This window comes from Macroventuria anomochaeta (assembly GCF_010093625.1).
Source record: "Macroventuria anomochaeta strain CBS 525.71 unplaced genomic scaffold BU25scaffold_29, whole genome shotgun sequence".
Taxonomy (NCBI): Eukaryota; Fungi; Ascomycota; class Dothideomycetes; order Pleosporales; family Didymellaceae; genus Macroventuria; species Macroventuria anomochaeta.
This window is the reverse complement of record NW_022985390.1, coordinates 91,901-111,266: the sequence shown is the minus strand read 5'-3', so window position 1 is coordinate 111,266 and position 19,366 is coordinate 91,901. Positions and strand designations below refer to the sequence as shown.

General features: G+C 52.0%; 10 protein-coding genes across 10 annotated transcripts; 5 read left to right on the top strand and 5 right to left on the bottom strand.

Annotated features, from left to right (window-relative positions):
- Positions 1-349: 349 nt before the first annotated feature.
- Positions 350-1,232, bottom strand: BU25DRAFT_413233 (60S ribosome subunit biogenesis protein NIP7). The gene is made up of 2 exons (XM_033706988.1): positions 1,075-1,232; positions 350-1,022 (listed from the first exon to the last, which is right to left on the bottom strand). The coding sequence occupies exons 1-2, from the start codon at positions 1,201-1,203 to the stop codon at positions 594-596; spliced, it is 558 nt and encodes a 185-aa protein (XP_033558878.1). The 5' UTR covers positions 1,204-1,232; the 3' UTR covers positions 350-593.
- A 166-nt stretch (positions 1,233-1,398) lies between these two features.
- BU25DRAFT_398306 (nucleolar complex-associated protein 3) lies at positions 1,399-3,444 on the top strand (the record flags this gene model as incomplete). The annotated part of the gene is made up of 1 exon (XM_033704903.1): positions 1,399-3,444. One exon carries the CDS (start codon positions 1,399-1,401, stop codon positions 3,436-3,438), a length of 2,040 nt encoding a protein of 679 aa, XP_033558877.1. The 3' UTR covers positions 3,439-3,444.
- A 1,772-nt stretch (positions 3,445-5,216) lies between these two features.
- On the top strand, positions 5,217-5,668 carry BU25DRAFT_423805 (uncharacterized protein; the record flags this gene model as incomplete). Its single annotated transcript, XM_033708237.1, has 2 exons — positions 5,217-5,301; positions 5,337-5,668. 2 exons carry the CDS (start codon positions 5,217-5,219, stop codon positions 5,666-5,668), a joined length of 417 nt encoding a protein of 138 aa, XP_033558876.1.
- Positions 5,669-6,354: 686 nt separating this feature from the next.
- BU25DRAFT_132151 (uncharacterized protein) lies at positions 6,355-7,673 on the bottom strand. The gene is made up of 2 exons (XM_033700516.1): positions 7,409-7,673; positions 6,355-7,359 (listed from the first exon to the last, which is right to left on the bottom strand). Exons 1-2 carry the CDS (start codon positions 7,488-7,490, stop codon positions 6,476-6,478), a joined length of 966 nt encoding a protein of 321 aa, XP_033558875.1. The 5' UTR covers positions 7,491-7,673; the 3' UTR covers positions 6,355-6,475.
- A 60-nt stretch (positions 7,674-7,733) lies between these two features.
- BU25DRAFT_132083 (uncharacterized protein) lies at positions 7,734-8,602 on the bottom strand. The gene is made up of 2 exons (XM_033700515.1): positions 8,337-8,602; positions 7,734-8,289 (listed from the first exon to the last, which is right to left on the bottom strand). Exons 1-2 carry the CDS (start codon positions 8,517-8,519, stop codon positions 7,978-7,980), a joined length of 495 nt encoding a protein of 164 aa, XP_033558874.1. The 5' UTR covers positions 8,520-8,602; the 3' UTR covers positions 7,734-7,977.
- A 698-nt stretch (positions 8,603-9,300) lies between these two features.
- Positions 9,301-9,973, top strand: BU25DRAFT_460859 (uncharacterized protein; the record flags this gene model as incomplete). The annotated part of the gene is made up of 3 exons (XM_033710388.1): positions 9,301-9,476; positions 9,542-9,616; positions 9,667-9,973. 3 exons carry the CDS (start codon positions 9,301-9,303, stop codon positions 9,971-9,973), a joined length of 558 nt encoding a protein of 185 aa, XP_033558873.1.
- Positions 9,974-11,121: 1,148 nt separating this feature from the next.
- On the bottom strand, positions 11,122-12,621 carry BU25DRAFT_413229 (uncharacterized protein). The gene has a single exon (XM_033706987.1). The coding sequence runs from the start codon at positions 12,287-12,289 to the stop codon at positions 11,324-11,326; it is 966 nt and encodes a 321-aa protein (XP_033558872.1). The 5' UTR covers positions 12,290-12,621; the 3' UTR covers positions 11,122-11,323.
- Positions 12,622-13,182: 561 nt separating this feature from the next.
- BU25DRAFT_413226 (uncharacterized protein) lies at positions 13,183-13,431 on the top strand. The gene is made up of 2 exons (XM_033706986.1): positions 13,183-13,240; positions 13,289-13,431. The coding sequence occupies exons 1-2, from the start codon at positions 13,188-13,190 to the stop codon at positions 13,419-13,421; spliced, it is 186 nt and encodes a 61-aa protein (XP_033558871.1). The 5' UTR covers positions 13,183-13,187; the 3' UTR covers positions 13,422-13,431.
- Positions 13,432-13,853: 422 nt separating this feature from the next.
- BU25DRAFT_132015 (uncharacterized protein) lies at positions 13,854-14,968 on the bottom strand. The gene has a single exon (XM_033700514.1). It carries the CDS (start codon positions 14,584-14,586, stop codon positions 14,227-14,229), a length of 360 nt encoding a protein of 119 aa, XP_033558870.1. The 5' UTR covers positions 14,587-14,968; the 3' UTR covers positions 13,854-14,226.
- Positions 14,969-15,918: 950 nt separating this feature from the next.
- On the top strand, positions 15,919-16,203 carry BU25DRAFT_347658 (uncharacterized protein; the record flags this gene model as incomplete). Its single annotated transcript, XM_033703162.1, has 1 exon — positions 15,919-16,203. A coding segment is annotated over one exon (285 nt), but the record flags the coding sequence as incomplete, so codon positions are not given.
- Positions 16,204-19,366: the final 3,163 nt, after the last annotated feature.

The window sequence follows — 19,366 nt, the reverse complement described above, 5'->3', positions numbered from 1 at the left end:
GGTTTACCGAAAGCACGTCCATCAGCACTCTTCGACTCCTGCAATAGGTCGTCAGAAGTGTACTTTGTCAGCGTTGCCTGATCATCTGTTAAGACAATGGTGAGGTAGGCGACAAAGTTGTGTAGCAGCCGAACTGCTCGAGAGCATTGATATTATGGTTCAAGCCGAACGAGATGGATCGGCGGTCTTCCTTTGAAGCACATAGCCAACCACCCTACCGTTGTTATCTGTGCTGCTGTAATCGCTGCAAAAATATACGTACACTGGCATCCGGGGCTGCAAAAGGAGCGCATGCGAGGTGACATACTAGAACTGAAGGAGGGGCTACGGTTTATGAGTATATTGTTGGGTATCTCGTCCTCTTGGACTACTTTATGCTGTCTATGTCGAATGCCGACTGTTCTCGTACCTGGGTGATTGCATAGAGACAACCGCAATTGTCTTCTCCGAGGTCTACAGCATGCACGTGTGGCTGTCAGTACGACTGGTAGCTCCGCGTCCTTGTACCTGCATTGCGCCCCACGCCCCACGCCCCACGCCCAATCTTGATATCTTGTAATCTGTGACGGTGTTCTTGAAGACTTGCAGCCCGCTCAAGTTGTGAAGAGCGTATCTTCCTCACGCAGATACTCCCCAATGTCCGCCTGCCTAAACGTCACAATACCCGTAGGATCCAATTTCCGCGCCTCCGCCGTGCTCCTTGCAGACACACCAAACCCAAGCGGTGTATCATTCATGCTCAACACCACAACACCCTGATGTTCCGGGCAGTCCTCACTCCACCTTCCCACATGCGCCTTGAGAACATTGCCTCCGTACAGAAACGGCATCTCGCCGTTCGCCTTGACCCACACCTTGTACCTTGCGTGCGGCGCGATCACGCTTAAAGCGGTGATGTGCAGGCGGAATTTGCCCGTTTTTGTGAATTTTCCAAGGCAGATACCAAGAGAGAGGAGGTTGTCGCGTGCGACGGAGGTGGCAAGGTTCGCGAGCGACTCACGGACATAGTAGCATCTTGAGCCCTGCGTCACAGTCAGCATGGTTTCTGAAGGCGAGAAAGGGTGGGAGGTGTACCTGCACGCGGAAGACATTGCGGTCGTTGCCGCCAGCTGGGTCGGCGATCAGGTTCGAGATGCCTTTCCCGCAGTAGGTCGCGAGTTTCTCGAAGAGGACTTTCGTCTCGGGTTCGGTGAGGGGCCGCATTGTAAGGTCTTGTATGTGATGTGTGAGAGTGCGCAACTGTGAAAGTCGAGATCGTTGGTTTGCGCCGGAATTTTTGTGGGGCAGGGCAGAATGCGGGGCGGTGAACAAAAAGTTCAACCCAGGCTTGTGTGCGCGTGTGGATGCAACACCGGCCCCGCTCACACCTCACATTCGCTCTATACAGTCTGAGAAACCATGTCGCGCCCGTCCGCTCCGAAGAGAAGAAGGCTTTCGCCGCCCGAAGACAATGCGCCGACCCGGGACCGCAGGCAGTCCTTCCTGAAGAACGCAGCGAAGTGGGATCTCGAGCAGGACTACGAGAACCGCCCACGAAGGCTGGACAAGAAGAAGAAAAAGGGCGAGAACAAGCTCCCGGTCAGGACGACAGAGGGATGGGTCGCTCCACCAACCGCCCAGGTCGAAATCAAGAGCGAGGATGAATCGGACAGCTTTCTCGCGTCTGGCAGCGACGGCGGAGCAGAAGACGTGGACGTTGAGGAGGAAGAGAAGAAACCCAAGATCCCCGCGCGACAACAGATTCTGGAGGCGAAAGAGGAGTTGGCACGCATAGCGAGCCTCGTCAACGAGGATCCCGAGGAACACATTGGCGCGCTCAAGACACTGGGTGCCATTGCCGAGTCGGAGAACAGCACGGTCAAGAAGCTAGGGCTGGCTACTTCGGTCACAGTGTTCAAGGACTTGATCCCCGGGTACAGGATTCGTCCCATGAGCGAGGAGGCCATGGGCGAGAAGGTGTCGAAGGAGGTCAAGAAGCTGCGCCAGTTCGAGCAGAAGCTCGTTTCAGGGTACGAGACCTATGTCAAGCAGTTGGCGGCGTTGTGCAAGGCAAGCGGATCCAGCGACGAACAGAAAGCGAGTCTGGCAACTGTCGCGATCAGCTGTGCATGCAATCTGCTGACTGCGGTGCCTCACTTCAACTTCCGAGGCGAGCTGCTGAAGATCGTTGTTGGCAAGCTGAGCACAAGACGCGTCGATGGCGACTTCGTACGGTGCAGAGAAGCATTGGAAAAGCTGTTCGAGGACGACGAAGATGGCAATGTTTCGCTGGAGACCGTCACTCTGTTGACTAAGATGATGAAAGCGAAGCACTACAACTTCGACGAGAGTGTGCTGAACACATTCCTCCACCTCCGCCTCCTCTCTGAGTTCCACCAAAAAGCCTCATACAACTCCGTCGACAAGGACGAAGACCAAGTAAACGGCAAAAAGATCAAGCAAAAGCGCGAATTCAGGACAAAACGACTGCGTAAGGAGCTCAAGGAGAAGAAGGCGATCGCGAAGGAGATGAAGGAGGCCGATGCAGCCGTCTCCCGCGAGGAGCGCGACAGAATGCAGGCCGAGACCCTCAAGATGGTTTTCGTGTGCTACTTCCGCATCCTGAAAGCCCGCTCGCCAAAGCTCATGGGCGCCGTCCTCGAAGGTCTAGCGCGCTACGCACACCTCATCAACCAAGATTTCTTCGGCGACATTCTTGAAGCCCTGCGCGACATCATCGCGACCGCTGAACTCTCCGCCGCCGCCGACGTCTCAGAAGACGAAGACGCAGAATCCGAAGACGACGATGACGAAGCACCAGAGCGCAACCTCTCCCGCGAGTCTCTGCTTTGCGTTATAACAGCATTTGCCCTCCTTGAGGGACAAGACGTCCTCAAACAAGCATCAACACTCAAACTCGACCTCACCTTTTTCATCGCACATCTCTACCGTACACTGCACCCCGTCTCGGTCAACGCCGACATCGAGTTGAGCTCCAAGAGTTTGCATCTTCCCGACCCTGGCGCGCCAGAAACCCACCAGCCCGCAAGCACAAACAAGATCAACGTGCAAACCACCATCGTCCTGCTCATCCGCTCGCTCTCCTCCGTCCTCCTCCCGGCTTCAGCACTGCGCGGCGTGCCGCCTATCCGCGTTGCAGCGTTCACGAAACAACTCATGAGTATATCGTTACAGCTGCCTGAGAAAAGCTGTACAGCTATGTTGGGGCTGCTGAACAGAGTGTCAAAAGCTCACGGCAAGAAGGTAGCGCCGCTGTGGAATACGGAGGAGCGAAGAGGAGACGGAGTATTTGACGCGTTGAAGCCAGAGTTCGAGGGAAGCAATGCATTTGCAGCTACAGTTTGGGAAGGCGAACTGCTGCGGAAGCACTACAGTCCCTCCGTGCAAGAAGCATTGAAGGGCATTGAGGGCAATGTGAGGGAGGCGCTGAAGGGGTAAATGTTGTCATGTATATTGCAGAATCTAAGATGTTTGATACCCTAAGCTTGTGGCATTGGTGCTCAAAATCGATCAGCAAGCAAGCATCGTCCATTGAATACGGAACGCGAGTAACGGTCTCATCGCGGATCCTTTCGGGACACACTGCTTCGCATTTACACGATAAGCTTCTTGGCAGGCCCGACTACACCCTCGACTCCACACCCAACTCCACAACCTCATATAAGTATGAGACAATGTCAACTACACACATCGGTGCCTTGGCTGTACGCCATGCGGCCCGAACAAGATCTGCAGAACACCGAGACTGATAGCGATAGGCAAGGTAGAGCTTGTATAGCTGCTCGACATCTCTACATGTATGGCTCTTGTTCACCTCACTGGTTTTCAGATATTCATCAATCAGCTTGACCCCACAAATTGACTTCTCGATACGCGCACTCCAATCACCACTATGCAACTGTCCTTCCTCGCTCTCCTCTCCCTCACCACGCTCGTCCTTGCAGCACCAGCACCACAGGGCAATGTAGCACCAACCTGCAGTCAGGCCAGTGACTGTGGCAGCCTTTGCACGGCATCTTGCACGAGGCCGTTCTGCGGGTTGTCCGCTTTCGGGTATGTGCGGTCTTGTAGAACTCCAAGTGTTCTTGCTGACCATCGATAGGGATCAGAGGTGTTTTTGCGGATGCTAGAGAGTCGGGCAGCAGATCATAATACATGAAGAGGCCGAAGAGGAAGGAACGATCATGGCAATCGTGGGGAGTAGAGGAGCTCCACTAGGGATATTGTGTGTTATTTATGGATATTTATGGTCTGGCTGGAAGTCGGTGATGTTTTAAACTGCAAAGGGTGAAGTGCAGTGTACCATAAATTGCAAACAGAAAAATAGATTGGCTCGGAGCGATGTCCAGTTCTGGCTCTGATTGGCGGTCTACGTTTTCTACCTCCTGAGCGCGTGTGGCATACGCGAAGTTACACGTCCAGGGATTGTAGGTGTCATGGTGGAGAGCAGGCGCGCTGATTAGAAGTGACAATAAAAGGGGAAGAAAGGGCTGGGAACAACCTGGAAGTTGGAACATGTTCCTGGCGAGCCGCTCGCTCCGCTCATCTTGTTGATCCATTCGTGGGCCAGTCTTCGATCTGCAGCTCTGTTGCTGGGCCTGAAGCGTCTCTATTGGTCGAACTTCCAAGGACGACCCCAAGCAATCACCTCGATCGACGCATTTCACCGCAGCAGGGAGTTACAAGAAGTCAAATTCGGCCAATGCTGTTTGGCCATGCGGTACACGATTTACCCACTGATCATCATGGGAGACTAAAACCCAAATGCTCGAGACCAAGATTACAGTACAAACTGTTCGTGGACACTCATGATGACATTGATATAGAACGGTACATTCCCAAACCTTGAAGGTAACCTGACGAGCTGAGTTGACTACACTATCAATCAGAGGATGCCGAACTCAACAGGGTCTAGTGGGTTTGGTCTCCTCCCTAACTCCGAAGCTCATCGAGTCCGCTCTCTGTCCTACGCACCTACGAAACGGATAAAGTTCTCAAAAACCCGTCCCGGATACCTGCAATGCTATCTACATTACCTCATATATAAAGCAAGGCAGAGCTCAAGCTCATGGTCTGGCATCCGCTCGCGTATCCTGCGCTTAATCTATCATACAAACCCATGATGTCGAAGAGCACACTGCTCGATCCTGCCGAAGTATTCGCGACCGAACAGGGAGTTCCTAGTATCTCTGCTACATCTCGTGCAGAATCACATGATGTGTCTGCAGAGTCCGATACTCAACGTAACGATGAGTTCCAGCCTCCAAAGTAGAACGAGTGACCCGGATTGTCTGCTTCAAGGTATTTCGACGCGCTTGTAACTCGCCTGCGCATAGGCTACTGGACGACCTACTCTAAGAACGATCCAACGACTGCAGCCAAAAGCTTAGAGTTCGAGGAGGAAGCTCGAATGCTCTGGTGCGCTGATTGTGGTGACCCCGTACCAAATCTGGCCGGTCTCACACTCCTTTTTACATCGAGGGCATGTCATGGGCATGCTAATCAAGACTCCACAAGTTATCTTATTGAGGCTTGCGAGATGGCCAAACGGATAAAATTATTCGGTGTCCAAGATACCATCACTGCTTTTCAACCTCAATCACTGACGGATGAGGCCCCATACGCCGTACAACAAGCGACTTGGGGAGCTTTCAACCTCTACAAGTGAGCCAGCACTACCTCCAGTCTCAGAGGTGGGAGTCTTGCCACGTGTCTGCCAAAGAAGCGTTGCGTGCACGATGCGAGAGGAATGGCTAACCATAATTCACCGTATGAAGAGATACTGGCCTTACAAGTCCCTCTGACGTTGTGCGCTGTCTTCACTTGTGACCTGATTGCTCACGTCACTTTTGCGCCTGTGATCGTTGCTTATTGTCACGCTGCTTTAAGTTGAGGGGTAAATGCTGCCTTGGTAGCCAAGTTTTGCTCAACTGATTCCGTCCTACGAGGAGACATGCAAACGTATGCTGATTTCACGTATCAAGGGAGGTTGTCGCGTAGGACCAGAAAGGCAACCTGATCGATTGTGGCGTCGAGACGATGCAGGGTTGACGTTGCACAATAACGGCTATCCCATCTTCTACGATTATCGATTGCATAACCATTGCACAGTGGTTGCGCTATTTCCTTGGTTAGCGCAAGTACCCAATGAGGGCCTGAACTCCACTTCGAAGTGCCATTCGTCCGCTCCCGCACAATGGGAAATGGCAACGTCCTGTCACCTCAACTTATAGCCATCCTCCTACTCTTGAATGTTGTTGTGTACCTCCCAACGACCGTTCGCTTCAAGCTCGCCTACCTGGTATCGGAGCAACGTATGAGAATTTCAAACCACCTTGTACTCCTGGAACGCCCGCAAAGATATTGGATCACGAGCTATACGGAAGATGGATACTCTCCGGTAGAGCGCTGAAAGAGTTAGGACCCGTTACAAGAGCTAGTAAGAGGAATCAGGAGTGAAATACCCACCTGAATCTCAGATGGATTTACTGCAGTCCTGGGTACATCGAATTGGCACAGTTTGGGTCCGGTTGATTGGTCTTGGTTCAACTTCGCGCTCGTACAAACCTTGCGCGTCGCGTTCGGGCTGCCCTACACTTGAAGAAGGTTCACGAGGAGCCGTCTTGTATCTGGGCAAGATTTCGATGCCGACATGACGATGGATAGGGCTTGAGCTCAGCAGGCTGTTCTGGCGAGGGCTAGTCCCAAATCCCTGCTGCTGTGCAAGCGCTGTAACTGGCTGTGGTTGCGGCTGCGCTTGCGGTCGGGAACGCGGTTCAGCTTGTGAGCCTGCAACAAGTCCATGGGAATCGTTTGCTCCGAAAGACATCCCTATGGCCGCCGTTGTTGGCCTCGCCTCCTGCAACTCGATCCTAGTTGGCGGTGCGCGTACTGCTGCCGCTGCCGCCGGTCGTACCCATGGAACATGGGAGTGTCCCGCATACACCAGTGGTACGGAACCAGACCCGACTTGATCTGGGGTGATATAGTAATAGTTGTTGGTAATGTGAGCAATCTGCCCAGTGTACAGCGGACCGCCAGGTCGCTGCGAGGGAAGATTAGCGCTGAAAGAGCCCTGAGCATGTATAGTACGGCTGTGGACATCGTTCCCCGATTCTTCGGCTAGTTGGTGAGGCTGAACTTCCTGATGAACAAGCCTACGCTGACCCAACTTGTTCCCTTTGCTGTTCAGCTGTGCGCGATTCTTGTTGTTCGGTTGGAGTCTGTTGTAGTAGTATGCCTTGCGCTTCTGGTCGCGTGGTGAATCGCGTTTTGGCTTGGTAGCAGTGGCTATCTGCTGGGGAAGAGGAGGAGTTGGCAGCGATGGTTGATTGCACGGTGCATTTTCATCGAGAGCAACTGAGTAAGATGTCAGCATCCATACGTGAATATTGGGCTTTGGACCGGCCAGCACGAGCTTCGTTTCTTGACTGCGAGCATTCTACCACGACGCACGCACCGTCGGTCATAAGGGCAGCCTTTCGTGACATCGTGGCTGCCGCGGTCGTGAGTTTCGGCGGTGGACCGGCACGAAGCAGGAAGGTCCGAGGAAGAGCTGGAAAACAAGATCTTTATCGAGGGCTACCCGCCAACATCAACGGAAGCCGACAGAATTAACGAATGTTTCAACAGGGGCACGCGCAAAGAACGAGCAACAATCCGCCCATGAGTTCACCAGGCTACAGTAAGCAGGTAGCCGCCAGCCTGGACCCCGCGTCAACGCGACAACGCGACAACGCCACCAAACAAAGACCTCACACCCCAAAACATGCGTTTCCCAAAGCTAATGTTCGGCGACGCTGGATGGCACACTTTACGGCCGTCACTTTAGCGATCAAGTGTGTATTCATCTTTCTATGCAAACGTATGGTATAGTAAAGAAAACGCAACCGATCGGTACCGTTTCTCAAGTCTGCCTTCGTCTTAAACGCAGGTGGAGACAGCACAGCCTCCAACAAGGCGGCCTCGGGGGCTGGGTCATGCTTCCAGCTTCTGTCCTGCCGCGGCAGGTTCAGAGCGCTCCCTCAGTCGGTGAAGAATGACCCAACTAAGACCAATGTTGATCAAGGTTGGCAACACGACAGCCAGTCTCTCCACTGGAGTCACTCTGAGGCCGTTCAAACACGCCTCAGAGAAAACTAGCAGGATGCACGCGGCAGACACTATCGCCACTGACCTCGGGGCTGTGCAATATATCCGCATGCACGAGGCAGTATAGACTGTCGAACCGAGTGCAATGCAGCTGAACAGAACCGACTCTGAAATGCCTTCTACAGGCTCAACGACCAGCTTTGGTTGTCAGTTCTGCCCTGCAGACCCAGGGGGTCAAGACTCACCTCCTGCCATCTTCTCAAAAGGACATTGCGGCTAGGCTGAGCTTGTAATGCGACGATGATCGTGCTCGTTGTTGCACTGGATATCCACATCGCAAGTCCGATACCAAAGTCAACCAGTAGCCGGGCCCGCCGATACGCAGGGGCTCGCCGGCTTCTGTTTTCCACGAAATCGCGCTTCTCCATGTCGTCAAAGCTCTAATGGAAGCTGTCAGCAAGAAGAATATGAATTGTTCTCGGTGTCTGCATGTGCGCACTTACTGAGGAAGCGTTATATTGTCCAAATCGTGGTTCCGGTTTCACCGACTGTGGACATTCGAAGGACCTTATCACTATACGGATTGAGGCTATGCTATGAGGCTATGCAGTAGTGACAAGCGAGCAGAGATAACCGCGGTCTTCGAAGAATACCAGCCCTGTTGCACCTTGGTAGAGTTGTTGCAGCCGGCTGACAGGACACCACGAACACCATGTAGCAGCGACTGCAGTGATTGCTACCGTACACGCGTGGAAAGAGGCTCTCAATGATGCTGGCGAGGGGCTGCATGGAACACTCTCCACAGCTTGGCGCTACGTTGTTGCCACCAGCTTCCAAGGAATCTTGGAGTGCATGGGCCTAGTGCTGTCATTTCCAGGACCGTTAATCGTGAGGCATCCCTATAAGATCTCCCCTCCTTCTAGCCCCACGACTGTTACCCCTCAAGTTCACCCTACAAGCACACAACTATTTGGGCTCGTTATGGGCTGGTCCTGATCCCACAACAGCCACTTGTGTTGTGCTTCATCCTCACACAACAAGCACTTCCACCGCCGGTGCTTAACACCAACTTCCCTCAATTCCTTTGACATTACCCAAACACCTCACAGGCTTTGTTTCGCAACCCGCGACTAGTCCACGGTTCCTACTCCAGTCACGTGCTGTTCCTCTCATCACCACCTATATTATTCCACCTACAACCTACTCAAGATGGATCAAATCCCCGCTGATGCCTTCACAGGCATGCCTTGTACCATCAGGCGCGTCGTGTTCTTCTTCATGCTACTGATCGGTCTCTGGAACTTCTTCCTCAATGTGGCAGCGCGATACAAGGAGCACCCTTTCGACAACATCAACGGCTTCCCTCTCTGGATTCTGAACCTCATGTACGTCCTATCATGGGAGTCTATGTGCTTGTCTGGTATCCCAGTGCTGCTGCTGACTTTGCCAGTACAAGCACAGCGTGGTGTGCGTGCACCGTCATCTACATCGTGATCACTTGGGTGTATGCCAAAGAGCACCCGTAGTAAGTTACCATTGTATCCTGCGTCCAGATCGATGTCTAATGCTCTACAGCTGGTCAGTCGGCGCCCTGGTCTTTGCACTCGGCATGACTGGGTTCATGGTCTGGGCAGGCCTGGACATATTCGACTGGTTCGTCTGGGGCCCCCTGATCATTGACCTCGGTATCATCGTCCGCGCCGGCATTGAAGCCATAGCCAGCAGCCCACAATCTGGGATGCTACGCGCAACCTGGAATGGTCTTTGGGGTTTCGAACCTCTACCTCCACCTACACCGAATGCACACGCTGGCCCGGGCAACCCCGGAGATCTCGAGTTGGGACCATACCCTGGTCGTCCTCGCCCTGCGAACGACGGCTAGAAGCCAACTGCTCTTGCCACCGAACGCGCGATATCCGAGTTCATCCATTAAAACCTACATACATACACCTCCACCTCCCTCTCCGACCCTCATCGACCCTCATCAACCCCCAGCGGCATCGCGCGTCGCGTGTCACAACCAAGTGCTTGTCTATTCGTTACGCGACCTCGATTCATGATACCCCGACTGTATAAGACGACTCCGATCCCATGATACCCTATTACATAAAAAAGATCAGAGTTGGACGGCCCACCATAAAAAGCGCTCTTGGTGCGGCTTGTTGTTGCATACTACCCAGCGCTTTAGCGTTCTTTCTTGTGGTTATTGTCCTAGCTTTTCAGCGTTCCCATTGTGGTCTTGCATCAGGATACTCAGCGCTTTAGCGTTCTTTTTTGTTCCTGCATCAGCGACCCACCCAGCGCTACAGCGCTTACATTGCGGCCATGTATATCATGCTGCCCAGTGCTTCAGCGCTTTTCACGGTTCATGTATCAACGCATCACCCAGCGCCACCGCGCTTCCTCTGTGCTGCTGTTGTACATAGCCCTTAGAGATCCCCAGCCCGTCAACGCTTAGAGTGTTTTGGATAGAATATTCCTAAGATGTTGTTACAGGTTCTCAAATATATCCCTGGAGCTCTACAACTGTTTTAATATCCATATGCGTGCTTCGCCCTTGTGTAATGCTCAACATCCTGTAGCGATGTGTCGCACGCCACGAGAGATGGAATCATTGTACAGATAGTTCGTGACTTTTGTGAATATCGTAATCACGTGCATGCTCTTGGTGTTGATGTTAGCTAGGTGAGCCACTGCTACGCAGTCTTACAAGCATGCCCACATTGCGGCTCATTGGCTTGTATTAGTGCTTGCAAATGTGCTCATCACAGTGTAAATCGTGTTGCACGCAACAATGACTGCATCATCACTTTACATGTTGCGCGTGCTTGGACGTAGATATCAAAGTGTTTAAAATAAGCATGTTACTCCTTGTGCTCCTGTACCTGGCCTCGCCGTTTGTATTGTCGGGACGGGGCAATGATGCTGCACTAATGCTCGCTACCAAGGGTGGTCTGAACCACCCCTCCAAGAAAATGAACCCGTCCGCCCGCATCCGGCAGAACGTTATGCAACAACACCTCTTCGCCACAAAATGCTGTAACGCCGCTACGAGCCTTCCCATATGTACCCGTAAATGCCCATCCCGTATGGTGTATCCAGTGTTACCGTAGCGAAATACAACAACTGTAACGCCAATGTCGAAGAAAGAGGAGATTGACTGCCCGACAGTCATTCGATCGATAAGGTCTGGACTACAGCTGCCTGGTAGGAGAGTCAGTCAATGAACTTCTTAGAGAACCAGCCAGAAGTATTGGCTTACCAATTCTTCGCCAACACTGGGAATGTACACTCCTGGAAACGTCCAAGCTCGTGGGAGACCCAACGGTATTGTGTTGACCCAATCCTCCTCCTTGACCCAATCAAGGTCAGCCCGAGACATGTCGAAAGGCAATGACGACAGGAGATCGATCTCGGCAGCCATGTCTGCGGCACTGCTGTCATCCCGCACCTCAACCGGCTCGACGACATCAACCTGGCCGTCGCTGGTAACGATAATGACGGGGCGAGGACCGGAAGCTCCGAAGCTATCGTCAAACGTCGCAGTCGATTCTATCGACTTGTCGTGGTCTGCCGATAGTTGTGTGTTTTCGGACTCAAACTGAGCGCCAGCGCCGACGAAGTTATGGCCGCCCGAATGAGATGGCCACGGCTCAGGAGGCTCACTCATCGGGGTGGTTGCCTCCATTGACGAAGAGTAGTCCATTGAGTCCCAGCCAGTAGACTCGGTACGGGTCAAGACGCTCGATGTTTCTACAAGGCGGGGAGTACCATTGATGCTATATGTGGTGCTCGACTGCCATTGCAGGTAACCGATCCCATCTATTGTCAAATGCGTATGGGCTGCTTGCTGAACCACAGTCTCCATATATGACAGCGACAGCAAGGGCGCCGGCGCATTGACATGGTGTCTACCGGAGTAGCTTTGATTGTTCCGCGACGCAGACTGGCCATGTGCAGGCGAGCCTCCCCTCCCGCGAGCACTATATGCATTGTTTCGCCCGCGAGATTCCCGACCCCTTTGTGGACTCGGAACACGTAATTGTCGATTCGACTGAGCCTCTGCAGCTCCTTGTCTGCGTGTCGGATTCTGGTTCTGTCGTGCCTCCTGTTGCTGCATCCTTCTCCAGACTCCGCGTCGTCGGTTGGTGCGGTCGGAGGGGACGGCTCCCACACCTGTATTCGTCACATTTGCCATGTTGGTATCGTTTGATAATGCAAATTCAGGGGAGATTCGATGTGCTGCGGGCAGTACCAAGCCCTGCGTCTGGGAAGCTTGTCAGCAGTTTCCTTGTGGTCTACGACCATTTGTAGAGCGGCATTTGGACGTACAGGAGAGCAGGCGCTGCGCGCCCTGCGACAACTTCTACCTAGTCCTGGAATTCTTCTACGACAGAGTGAACTCGGAAAGTTGACTGTGTCCGGCCTGAGGATTCCTCCCGGGTAGATCACTTAGTTGAGCTGATGACGATGCTAAGAACACGGGCCGTAGCTGCAACCTTCTACCCCACCCTGAGCGCCCTCCAGGGCAGCTTACATCCTCAGCCACACTCCAGGAAATTGTGGCACAGGGCTCTTGTGTATTTGTGGTCCGATGCGAATCTAACAATCTACTTGTCCTACTCATGACCAAAGTAAGAGTGCTGTCAACACCCACGCAACGCAGCTGCCACTCGCGCGAGTTCCTAACCCAACATGTATTGTGTATCTAGCTGTAGGCGCATCAAAAAACACATCTTTACAAGGCGCAATCTTCAACGAAACATCACTTCCTCGAGATTTCCCTGAATCGTCGCAAAATTCCAGTCTGGTCCCAAAGTCGTAAGAGGTGGATGATCTACACCCCAGCGTAGGCTGTCAAAGCAGCGGAAGTCCGTTGACTGCTTCTTTGACGATGCAGCGCCCACGTTAGGCCAACATTCACTGCCATCGGCATCACAACTGCCAGCCTTTCGACGGGAGTTACATGAAGCCCATTCCACAGACCCTCGATGAATACGAAGCCAATGCATATTGCGGCGGCCAATGCAGTAGGCCTTGGCGCTCGACTGTAGGCGTGCATGCACGCTGCTGCATACCCCAGTGTGCAAAGCGCGATGCTACCGACCAGAACAGTGCTGGGAGCACTTTGTATCGCACTGGCTACGATCTGATTTGATTCGTTAACGGTTTAATCGATGTCAAAACCTGGACTTACATCCTGCCAGTTCTCCAACAGCACATTATGGCTCCTTTCTTGCAACGCCAACTGTATCGTACTCAGCGCCGCGCCACATACCCATAACGCTGCTCCGCAACCGATGTCGATACAAAATGCAGCATGCGAATAAAAAAGCTCAGTATGCCCTCTGAAAATGGGAAGGCTATCGTGCGTTTCATCCGTACGCTTCTCCATGACGGCAGGAGTCCTAGAGACACTCAGTATCTTCCCGAGGTCGAATGCAGTATCAAGTTGGATTTAACCTACGATTTGTCTTTTGCGATGAAGGACTTCCAGACACTCCAACTCGAACGCCTCGAGGCTCCTCACTTTATAGGTGTAGGTCTTAACGCGGCAATGCATGCTGCCAGGCTGAGCAGGTTTTCAGCCTGCTGCAGCAGGCAACCCCACCAAGTCACAACACTTCACACTACCAGACCAACGAGACACCGCCACAATATTCAACGACACCCTTATCAGCGGCCTCTCATATTGCCTTGAAGCGTATTGTTTCACTTTCAAATCACAAGTCTGCTGTCGATGGGGCTATAGAAATATGTTGACTCATGCATGCACCGCCACGTGCAACCCATCTTGGCAGCATATGTCAGGCAACATGCAACGCATGATACCCAAGAGAGCCTCATGGTAGTGCGTCCATCTGTCCGAAGTTGTCTACTGTAGCTATCTGCTGGAGATGCTTACAGTCCTATCCCGGCATACCCTGCAAAATATTACATGAAACTGCTGCTCCATAAACTCTAATATATTAAAAGTCTTTAAGACTGCTATTGAGAACCTAGTAAGAAGATAAGTGATCAATTTCTCTGCCTGCTTACTTTTGGTTATGTCTGTAAAGAAAGAGGTGTTGTCAACTTGTTGTTACTGGGCGATGGTCGGCCCCGCTGCGCTACACTGACCAAAAAGGTACAGTGCTACTGTAGACAACAGGTACTGGGAGCTGAACAGTATATACTCGTGACATCCTTCCAGGTTTTGACAATGTTTGACTTGTTGAGGCCATGGCCACTGTCACCATCTTCCTCCAGAGTGAATTGGTCACCCCTTTCAAGCCACTTCTTGACATGAGGCTCAAGGATTTGGTTAATATAGGCACGCTGTGTCATCTTCCCATTGTTAGAAGAGACATTGTAGAACACTAGATCACTCTTGAAGTTGTAACCAACAGCAGCCCAGGCATGAACCTTCTTGATCTCCTTGTCATGCTCATCCTTCTCCTCTCTCTGCTGTATGCAGTCATTGCAGTACCTCTCCCCCCTCTTCCTTGCCATCATAAGCTTTCCTTCAGGCCCTGTTTGCCAGTGGGCTTCATCTGAGAACCTCACATCCTCCCAATCTTCGGGCTCAGGCCTCTCTGCCAGCTTCTCCTTAGCCCATTGTACACGACTTTTGGCTGTAGAAACCTTCACCCATTGTAAAGGGTGGAATCTAAAAGACAATATGCACGACTATATGCACCAACCTATGCCAAAAGGCATGCGCAAGTTGAATCAACGAGATTTATCTTGCATAGTGGATGCCCGAAATCTGCACCCAGCGGTGGACAAGCGTTGACGGCATCAACAAGCCAATGGACACAGTCAGGACTGCATGGTATTGCGTATGCGTCTTGACGAAGTGGTTTCAATCCAATAAAGAATTATTTTGAAGGCAAAGTATCATCTAGTCTCATAAACTACCTTGTTACGAAAGCGCGATCTTTTGGTGGGTCGAGCCGATCAGAAGTACCTAACTTGCAGCATGTCCACGCCCTACGCCCTATACACGACATCTACAATTTAGCGCGCAGAAGCGACTTCATATTGTACTCTATATAGACAATTGTTTGCTCTTTAGCTTATATCCACCACTTGCACCAAATTGCCTCTTCGATTATATCACACACAACTAAGCACCTAGCAAAGTCTATACCTACTGTCCTCTCTAAGATCGCTCGGTCCTACAAACTGCACCTTATCGCGTCCCTTAACAATCACCACGTCAAGCTCATCAAGGTTAATAGGCCCTTTATATAGCACACTTACAATAACACTAATAAACTCTTTCACATTCTCTCTAGTGTGCTAACTAGAGAATTGGAGAGACAGGATGCAGTAGTAACGCACTTCACGGGCGAGCCGGTCACTTTCACCAAGACCCCATTAAACATCACTCAACCTACAATGCTTCAACGCAAGAACGCAGAAAAGCCCTCAAACGAAGCAGACATACAGCTGGCTGTCAAATCTATTGAACGTAACGCGACACTCTCCCAGCGACGTGCTGCAAAGATCTACACAGTGCCTCAAAGCACTATTAGTGACCGACTTGCTGGAGCCTCTCCACGACGCAATTGCACACCTAACTCAATGAAGCCGACAAGCACTGAAGAGTGGGTAATTTTCCAGCATATATCGAAGCTGGACGAGCGAGGGTACCTGCCCCGGCTTACTGATGTGGAGGATATGACCAACTCTCGGCTCACTGAGCGCCGTCAACCACCTGATGACAAAGACTGGGCCGGCAAATTCGTCAAGCGTCGCCCTGAGCTCAGAGTCAAGTTCAATCGAAAGTACGACTAGAACAACAACGAGTTTGGTTTGAAGTGGCTGAAGCACTTTGAAGAGCACACAAAGGAGCGCACTGTTGGCAATTATGGGCTGCTCGTTCTGGACGGACATGAGAGCAACAATTCAGCCAATTTCCACCAATATTGTGGGGAACACAAGTATTGTCTTCTCTCACATTGTCCACTCCGAACATTTCATTGTAACAAAAGGTTGTGCTGCCTTCACAACTACCTGTCGACCACCCAAGATGCAGTTCTTCCGGGGCCCAGTTTTTCGATGCGTCGAGAATTGCCGCCTTATCCGGCTCCATTACTACATGGTGCTTCATCAGCCTTAATTTAAGGCAGCCGCTGTTAGGTGAATGTATTTTTCTATGATACACAGCTCGACCAAAGTTATTTGCTCGAGACGCGAGACTCGGCTCAGCTACCCTTGATTAGGGAAACCACATGGTGGACTGAGAACCTGGAAGATGCTCGTGTTTTCTCATCCAGCAAGATGTCACCTTGTAAGTTTCACACATATCTTCTCTCGCTTTGGCTGAGCAGTGTCTGACTGAGAGAAGGGTCCCAAATCTGATGGGCAGTCCGAAAGCACCATGTGTCACGCTCCGATTCTCAGGGATTTGTTTTACACATCTTGAATAGTACTGCCATAACTATGGATTATGCAAAGCCTACGTACAAGTCCGAAGTATCTTTCCGATAAAGATTCCTCTGCAGATTCCGGCGCAGACCACATCGATATCAACCGTAGGCCAAATTTCCATTGCACTTGTTGCATGCGTAGGGTCCTGTTTGTTGCTCGGTCACGTTCCGACACTCTTCGTGATCCGTACAACATCGCCAGTCGCAATGCATCATTTGCTTTGCGAAATGTTCTCACACTGCTCGCCTCTCATATTCGAAACTTGCTATTCATCAGTGGACTGTCGACTTCTGTCAGCCTACACCTGATCTGGCGTCAATGAACTGCTCCAAACACGGACATAAGATCTTACCTCTGGCAGTCCAGCTTCAAGCTTATAGCTATCGTCTTGGAATGACAAACGAGCCGATTTACGGTGCTTCCGCAGTTGCAGCAGGCCAATTATCAGGGCGACGCACGCGAGCAGAACTGAGAGCCCTGCAAATATCGTTTCGAGACTGTCGAAGTGAATACCGGACGGTGGCGCTGCCTGCTTGTTGATACCAGCAATAGCAGTGGTGATGGCGTGCTCGTTGCGTGTGGTCATGTTGGCAATGGGGCAACTTGATGAGGAGACTTTTGAAGTTGGACGAGAAGCCGTCGGTTGAGACCGGTCAACTGTCCTACGCTGTTCGAGGGAAGATCCATCGAGATTTATACAACAGCAAGAGGCGCAGCGTCCCAACGAACGCGGTTTGATCTAGACAGCATGGCAATGTCACCGTTTTACTCAATGTACGCCCTTCGCGCGTCGTCACTGCCGATAGCTCATTTCGCGAGCGCAAGGTAGGTGTTGCACTATTGGGTGGTCATCTTCATGTCGGCCGTGTGGTACAGGACTTCAAGGAGTCCTCGTGCCTGACCCAACGAGCCGCTGCTGCTATCGCGCGCCGGGGAACACAACAAATTGCAGGCATCGTGCGCGGCATGGGATGACCCGCCGCTGTTGGACATAAAGGGTTACATGGGCTGAACGTAGGGCCCTGCCAACGCAGAAGGACCCCGATTTGTCGCATCCAGGATTCTGGGCTGAGCAATCCGGACCTATCGGCTACAAACCTGTCGAGGATCTGGATTCGTGCATCGACCGCACAATGCAAGAAATTCGGGGACGCTGAACAGCCCTCCTCGCTGCTGCCGCTCGTGTCGACAAGAACGCCTTGTTGCTATTACATTCCAAATGCAAAGCAATATCGAGAAACGACCATGGCGAAAGGGAGTATGACAACTTATGCAGCCGCGGACTTTACCAAAATATGGTTGGCTGAGATGCGCGATGATCGATGGGAACAATTCAGCCCAGTTGCGCAACCGACGGGAGGGCTTGACAGCAATAGAGTTTGGAGATGCGATCTGAGAGCTCTCGCTCATCGATGTAGAGACGGCATCACTGTCAGCGGGGACGCTTCGCGACTGTGTCAACGATAATTGTCGAAGGCTAATCATTCGCCACGGCTATTGAATGCAGATCAAAGAAGACGGCATGCGTTTCTCAAAGCCGCATGGAGCGCTACCACAACTGTTCCCCGGCCCCTGGTATCGTCGTTTCACCCGTGCGGCCGCCTCGCCGCGCCGGGCGTGGCTTCCCCGCGCCGCGCTCTCGGGTTTTGGTCGCGCGCCGGAAGACTACCGCACGCTAAAATGTCCCAGAACGAAGAGAAGGACGAACGCCATCTGGATTGGGACAGGCTGAGCTAAGGATATACGCGCAGCGCGGAAGATGAGATTCAACCCCCGTATCGACCGTCATTGGAGGTTTACCAGTTGACGTTGAGAATCTAACAGTCACCACACAACCCCGGCATTGCCCTTTTCCCATCCTACAAGCATGGTATCATAAATAAATACGGATGACAGCCGTGGGGTCAGACGATATTCTCGTCACCACTCGTACACTATGCTTCCAAACGACCACTCGACCCAACTTAGCGACCAGTCAGGGTTCAATGTGCCCAAGAAAAGGAAGCGTGGCACAGTGGAGATGTGCATGCCCTGTCGGCAGAGTAAGCGGAAGGTAGGCTATCAACCCTTACGCCTGCGATGTTCGACCACGCTAATGCCGAAGCAGTGTTCGTACAGCGACAACAACACATGGCCGGAAGCATGCTTGTCATGCGTAGAAAAGAGGAGGGAATGCTCTGCACCGCAACTTAAAGGCCGGTCAAAACGATTAGATACATCTCACAGTGAACGACACGATGGCACCTCTCAAGCCTTGATGTTGCCATCTAAGCCTATCACAAGTTTCCTAGACTGTGCCCATACCGCACCATCATCGAGTGTCTCCGAGGACATTGCAGATTTCAGCTGCAAACGAGCGTTAGTTCTGCCTTGTCTTTCAAAGCACAATTATGACTAACAACACCGCAGTGTCATTTTCCTTAGCCTAGACGAGGTTCTGTCGACATGCATCGAGGAACTGGTGGATTTGACGACGGACATGATGCGACCCTTCCAGCGCCACCCACAACGCGAAAACCACGAAGACAACGTACCCGAACTATCAGCAGCAATCAACGAATTGAATCAAGTGTCTCGACTTGTCAACTATGAAATGGAAGAGGCAGCTCGTGCAACCAAAGGAACGACGTTGTTCCTAGCTCAAAACGCTCTGCGGACGCATCACTTCCGCCGCAATCTTAGCTGGGGTGTCGATTACACTGCTGTCGCTCAATGTCGTCATACCATTACACAGTTCCTCCAACTAGGTCATACAAGTCTTGCTTACGTGCTGCAAGTAAGGCTACTTAGAGAGAGCATCCAGCTATCAGTGTCGCAGCTCGAGATCATGGCCAGATGCAGAAGTCAGTTCGTGGCT

Bases quoted from the DNA above. Each gene is read 5' to 3' on its own strand.
- BU25DRAFT_413233 (XM_033706988.1), bottom strand. From the start codon at position 1,203: ATGCGGCCCCTCACCGAACCCGAGACGAAAGTCCTCTTCGAGAAACTC. The intron at 1,023-1,074 runs GTACACCTCCCA...ACTGTGACGCAG, and splicing joins GCAATGTCTTCCGCGTGCAG to GGCTCAAGATGCTACTATGT.
- BU25DRAFT_132151 (XM_033700516.1), bottom strand. From the start codon at position 7,490: ATGTCACGAAAGGCTGCCCTTATGACCGACGGTGCGTGCGTCGTGGTA. The intron at 7,360-7,408 runs GCCGGTCCAAAG...CATCTTACTCAG, and splicing joins AAGAAACGAAGCTCGTGCTG to TTGCTCTCGATGAAAATGCA.
- BU25DRAFT_132083 (XM_033700515.1), bottom strand. From the start codon at position 8,519: ATGGAGAAGCGCGATTTCGTGGAAAACAGAAGCCGGCGAGCCCCTGCG. The intron at 8,290-8,336 runs GTGAGTCTTGAC...TGACAACCAAAG, and splicing joins TTTTGAGAAGATGGCAGGAG to CTGGTCGTTGAGCCTGTAGA.
- BU25DRAFT_413229 (XM_033706987.1), bottom strand. From the start codon at position 12,289: ATGGCAAATGTGACGAATACAGGTGTGGGAGCCGTCCCCTCCGACCGC.
- BU25DRAFT_413226 (XM_033706986.1), top strand. From the start codon at position 13,188: ATGCTACCGACCAGAACAGTGCTGGGAGCACTTTGTATCGCACTGGCT. The intron at 13,241-13,288 runs CTGATTTGATTC...ACCTGGACTTAC, and splicing joins TGTATCGCACTGGCTACGAT to ATCCTGCCAGTTCTCCAACA.
- BU25DRAFT_132015 (XM_033700514.1), bottom strand. From the start codon at position 14,586: ATGATGGCAAGGAAGAGGGGGGAGAGGTACTGCAATGACTGCATACAG.